This window comes from Pinus tabuliformis, chromosome 5_2, assembly GCF_031772625.1.
Source record: "Pinus tabuliformis cultivar Carrire ecotype Pingquan chromosome 5_2, CPIR1, whole genome shotgun sequence".
Lineage (NCBI taxonomy): Eukaryota > Viridiplantae > Streptophyta > Pinopsida > Pinales > Pinaceae > Pinus > Pinus tabuliformis.
This window is the reverse complement of record NC_142306.1, coordinates 1,068,709,149-1,068,714,972: the sequence shown is the minus strand read 5'-3', so window position 1 is coordinate 1,068,714,972 and position 5,824 is coordinate 1,068,709,149. Positions and strand designations below refer to the sequence as shown.

At 34.0% G+C, this 5,824-nt stretch overlaps 1 protein-coding gene across 1 annotated transcript; it reads left to right on the top strand.

Moving 5' to 3' along the window:
* The first annotated feature begins 1,140 nt into the window (after nt 1–1,140).
* LOC149162922 (protein FLX-like 1) lies at nt 1,141–5,108 on the top strand. The gene is made up of 6 exons (XM_089437452.1): nt 1,141–1,280; nt 2,481–3,110; nt 3,289–3,443; nt 3,666–3,751; nt 3,885–3,965; nt 4,748–5,108. Exons 2-6 carry the CDS (start codon nt 2,512–2,514, stop codon nt 4,838–4,840), a joined length of 1,014 nt encoding a protein of 337 aa, XP_089293578.1. The 5' UTR covers nt 1,141–1,280; nt 2,481–2,511; the 3' UTR covers nt 4,841–5,108.
* The last annotated feature ends 716 nt before the right edge of the window (nt 5,109–5,824 follow it).

Sequence of the window (5,824 nt, the reverse complement as noted above, 5' to 3'; positions counted from 1 at the left end):
TAAATCAATTCAATAACATATATAAATAAAAAAGAAGTCAAAATTACATTTGCTATTCTTTTTCTCAAAACCATGAATGCATATTTTCACATCAACCATTTTACATTTTAAATAATGCTGTAGAACTACCATATAACTAAAATAATTATAGAATAAAGTTTAAAGAGATTCAAATTAATTCAATATAACTAAGATGAATATAAAACAAAGTTAGGAGAAAACGAAATCAATCTAATAACATATAGGGATCAAAGTTAGTTGCATATTTTTTATTTATTTATTTATTTTATTTTTCTAATTTGAAAGTAAAACTATTTAAAGCATATTTTTACATTATTTTATTTTTGACAATATAAAAATCCATTAATATCCTTATTTAACTATTTATCTTTAAAAAATGTAAAACTTATTATTTATTCAACAAACTTTATTTTTAATTTATATATATTTCCTCTATAATTCTTAAACCTAAAATGCAAATATAAAAGAATCAAATCAATAAATTTGTAAAAATAAATCAAAATTTTATTCACCTTTTTGTAATCATTTTTTTTATGGCTAAACATTCACACTTAAGAACTCACAATTTATAGGCCACCAATATTAATAGCTTTATTAATGCATAGGGCACTATATGCTACCCATTGGATTTTGTATTTGGCTAAATCCAAATTTTGCATTAATCAAATTATAATTCCACAAATATTAATAACCCAATTTTCACTAAACATCGACTTTTGCAATTTAAAAATATACTTTCTACTAATAATAATTTTATATAGATGAGGTAATATATACCACCCATTAAATTTGGTACTTGACTAAATCTAAATCCAAATTTTACATTACTAAAGTTATAACTCCACAAATATTAATAGCCAAATATACACTATGACTAAACTATTAAAAATATACCTTCCACCAATACTAAATAATTTTATATCATATCATTTTTTTTTCCAAACGTAAAAACTCATTAATTCCCTCACCTGCATTGGAAAAATGTAAAACATGCATTTTTTTGGAAATCAGCCGACCTAATTTTATTTTCTATATATACCTTCACATTCTTAAGCTCAATTCTACTTTTCTATTTATATTCCTCCACTATTCCCCCAAGCATCAAAGGTTAGAAGGTCCAGTGGGAGTAGCGCTGCCAGAGACAATCAGAAGGCAGTGGAACGAAGAAAATTCTATCAATTCAAAAATAAGGAGAGCAACATAAGGCAAAAACCTGCTTTCTTCGCTTCCTTTTTCGTCGCCACTAGCTTAAATTTCAGGTTGTCACTTCTCATCTTTTCACTATGTTTTTTAATGCTTTTCTGGGGCAAATCATATGCCCTATTAGTGAAAAATAATGGATTTTCTCAGCTTGTTCTGTCGGCCTTTCTGCTTATATATTCAAGTTTCAGCCATGGCCGTCATTTGTCTATTGAGTTTCTTTATATTTGTGGTGGGTAGTGTTTAAAGTTATCCAGGCTTCTCTGTTTATTCACGAGATCTGCACGAGGGTTTGAAAACGTTGTATTTTTACTATGTTGCATATGAGCCGGGGTTATTTTTACCTATGTTGCATATGAGGCGCGGTTTTTTGAGATGTGCGGCTGTGTTTCCATGCCACCACCTAGGTTTCTTTCTATATGAGTGATTTTTAATGGAAGAAATTGAAATTTAAACTGAAATTCATTTTAATGTTCAGTAAAGATGAAATAGGTCAAATGGACCACAGAGTAAACCAGCCATGAAAAGGCTATACAAAAAAGGGCTGGGTAGGGTGTGGGGTTATTGTCAAAACTTGAACCTGTAATGAAGAGAGAAGGGAGCAGGCCTTACTTATTGTCTAAACTAATAATGTGGGTGTTTGTAGTCAGTGCTTGCCTAAGAAAGCCATCAGGAGAGTGCCCTGGACTTGTAGGAGCATGGAAGTAATCTGAGTTGAATCAAACTACTTCCGCTAGAGCGGAGGCAGAAAGGAAATCTCTCATAATCTCTCAGGCTGAAGAGAATACCCTTGTTACTGCAGTTTAGCCAGAGGAAATTGCTCGTGGATGGTATACTTTGCTCTTGAAAGGTTATCTCACTTTTAAATATGAATCACAAATGATCTGCTTGTTGTGCTCGGCTTATTAACACCAATGCAATGCTTCTGGAGTATAGAAGAAGTGAGAACATTGTGATCTTTTGCTTTGCCGCTCATGGCAGGTTACCATGCTTACAATGCATTGGGTTTTCAATATTGATTGACGTTATAGTGACCGTAGTAATTCTCTAGCATAACACTCTTTTTCTTGCCACTGGTTGCTTGCTCTTGCTTTCTATTTACTTCTTGTTTGTTTTTATTGTCCTTATAGTAGACCTACCTGGACTATAGGACCTTTAAATTGAAGGATATTTGCTTTTTATGACATTAGTGAATTTTATATTTTTTTAATATATGACCTTAAAAAACAATTAATGGAAGTGTTCATCTCATCAAACAGGAAAGAGGAGTATTCTATCTATTTTTTTATAATGGCTGGGAGAAATCGCCTACCTGCACATGCTCTTAAGGGTGCTCAGCAAGCAATGCCACCGATGCACGAGGGCCCTTATGCCAGGGGTGCAGGGCCATTGCCACCTCATCCCGCTCTTGTTGAAGAGATGCGCAATGGCCCTCATGGCAGAGGGCCGGGTCCTCTGCTTCCACATCCTGCACTGCTACAGGAGAGGCTTGCAGCCCAGAATCAAGAGATTCAGGGAATGCTCGTGGAGAACCAACGGCTTGCTGCCACCCATGTTGCTTTACGACAGGAACTAGCTTCAGCCAACCAGGAGCTGCAACACCTGAGTCATGTAGCTAATAGTATGCAGGCTGATAAAGATCACCACCTCAATGAATTGTATGAAAAGTCTATGAAGCTAGAAGCAGAAATGCGTGCCTTGGAGCCAATGAGAGCAGAACTTATGCAGTTACGTGCAGATAATCAGAAAATGAGTTCCGCCGGGCAAGAACTGACGACCCAGGCACAATCACTTACACAAGAGTTGACAAGAGTATGGTCTGATATGCAGCAGGCAGCTGCGTTGAGGACAGAAATGCAAAGCTTGCATGAGGAATTTGAGGGGGCCAGGTACCTATGTTCTTTGTGCAGCACATCTAATATTATACATATGTTCATGTATTTTGCTCTGGTTCTTTGAGTCTTAGAAAATAAATTTCTTTGTTATTTCTAATAAACGCAAGACACTCCAAAGCTAATGAATTTATGTGTGGTTTCGCATTTTCCACTCTCGAACATGATACTGCAGAAATGCCATTGAATATGAGAGAAAGGCACGTGCTGCCCGGCTAGAGCAAGGTCAGACTATGGAGAAAAACTTCATCTCAATGTCCCGGGAAGTTGAGAAACTCCGTGCTGAACTAGCAAATGTTGACAAGAAAGAGCGTGGTGCTGCAAACACAGGTATATTACTAGTATGCTTACTAGAGTTCTCTAATAATTTAATTTGTATCAGAAGTTTATATCTGTACGTTTTAAACTATATTATAAGTAAAACTCAGAAGGGGAAATCAAAACTGTTGTCATCAAAATCTCCCGACAGCTTTTTACAAAAATAATTTTAAAGTTATTTTTAACGAAGTCTGGGCACCCCTAAGGTTAACCTAATTTGTGCCCAATCTTCAGGTGGAGCATATGGTGGGAACTATGGTAGTGCAGAGATGGGTTACACTAGTGGTGCATATGGTGGTGATGGTTATGGAATGCACCCGGTGTGTTTACATTTTTCCTTTCAAAACATGATTCTATGCAGTTTTCACATATTGTGCTATGTTTTGAGATACTGGAAATAAATATTTTTGATATCATCTTGAAATATATTTGGTGTTTTCTATTTTTTTGTAGGTTCAAGGTGCTGAAGAAAGTGGTGGTCAGTATGGAGCTAGACCTGCTGCATGGGGGGCATATGAAGCGCAGCGTTCCCATGTATGTAGATAAATGGCAGAGCACAATATAGACTTGAAATGCACTGTCATATGATGCATTAGTATTTAAGTAGTGTTTTTCGGTTGAAGCAGAATAATATTTTTTTGGTTTTACAAATTGAAAGGCCTTGTTTAAAAATTATAATAATTGTTACAAATGTGACCAAAATATGTTAATTGGACTTGAAAATAAAGCTCATAATGATAAGATGAAAGTGTGTAATGCAACTTTTATAATTTGGAAAAAATAGAAATAAAATATAAAGAGTATGAAGGGGTAGATACAAGAGGTAAATCCTAGAATTAAAATAGTGTTTTAGGAATTTGCAATTTCTCTCAACAAATGAGTAATCAGTCATACCAATCCGTGGGGGACTAGGCTATAGATTTACATAGTTGAGCATATTGTTCAATTGACTCTTGATGGTCCAATTTATCTCTAGACGCTTAGATTAGTCTAAATACAAGGACAGATTCATTATAATCAAAGTTTTGGATTAGTTTATACACGAGAAATCATCCATTTTAATCTTAAATTCACAATAGTAAGATTTGGTTGTATTCCCATTTGTTAAGAAAATTTGGTAGTAATACGAAATTTGGTGAATTTTCCATTGGTAAACTTGTCTATGAATGTTTTTAGTAATATACCTCGTGCTATAGACTGGCAAACCCAAGATTGGATGAAATTTTCACAAATTGAGCTATATTTGGAGATGCTGAAAAATTTATATTTTTGATATCATCTTGATCTATGTTTGGTGTTTTCAAATTTTTTTGTAGGTTCAAGGGGCTGAAGAAAGTGGTGGTCAGTATGGAGCTAGAGCTGCTCCATGGGCAGCATATGAAACGCAGCGTTCCCATGTACGTAGATAAATGGCAGAGCACAATATGGACTTGAAATGCACTGTGTCATGTGATGCATTACTATTTAGCTAGTGTTTTGTGGTTGACACTACCCAGGATTTGAAGCATCAAAGAAACTTATTTAGATAATAATGTACCAGGGGAAGGACTATTTATTGATACTTTATTGGAGTTGTTTAGTATTAGGCAGTTCTAAATATTTTGATTTTAGCTTTTAGCCTGTATGAAACATGGAGTTGAGTAAACAGAGTAATATTTTTTTTTGTTGTTTTAATAATTGAAAGGCCTTGTTTACAAGTTATAATAATTGTTACAAATGACCAAAATATGTTAATTGGAGGAACATGAAAGTCATAATGATAAGATGAAAGTGCGGAATGCAACTTTTAGGTTCAATTTGAAAAAAATAGAAACAAAATATGAAGATAAAAAGTATGAAGGGGTATATGCAAGAGGCCTAGAATTAAAATAGAAATTAGTAATGTATTGCAAAAATTTCCAATTTATCTGAATTTTTTTTATCTAAATAATTTTAATAATGTTCAACAAATGAGTAATAAGAAAATTAAGTACAATCAGTCATACTGATCCGTGGGGGACTGGACTGTAGGTTTACACAGTTGAGCATATTGTTCAATTGACTATTGATGCTCCAATTGATATCTAGACGCTTAGATTAGTCTACGTACAAGGACAGATTCACTATAATCAAAGTCTTGGATTAGTTTATACACGAGCATTCATATAATAGTAAGATTTGGTTGTATTGCCATTTGCTGTAAGAAAATTTGGTAGTAATACAAAATTTGGTGAATTTTCCATTAGTACAGATACAATATGGTAAACCTGTTTATGAATGTTTTTTAGTAATATACCTCATGCCATAGACCGGTAAATCTATAAATAAAAAATAAATGGCATTCCATAAACATTAATGGGTTGTGGACATCCAATTTGGGTATACCTGAGGTAGATAAGCACCTTGACGTTGAT

What these genes read in the sequence shown, in the direction of transcription:
- LOC149162922 (XM_089437452.1), top strand. Translation starts at nt 2,512, where the DNA reads ATGGCTGGGAGAAATCGCCTACCTGCACATGCTCTTAAGGGTGCTCAG. An exon ending in ATGGTTATGGAATGCACCCG is followed by an intron (nt 3,752 to 3,884) that starts GTGTGTTTACAT and finishes ATTTTTTTGTAG; the next exon opens with GTTCAAGGTGCTGAAGAAAG. An exon ending in ATGAAGCGCAGCGTTCCCAT is followed by an intron (nt 3,966 to 4,747) that starts GTATGTAGATAA and finishes ATTTTTTTGTAG; the next exon opens with GTTCAAGGGGCTGAAGAAAG.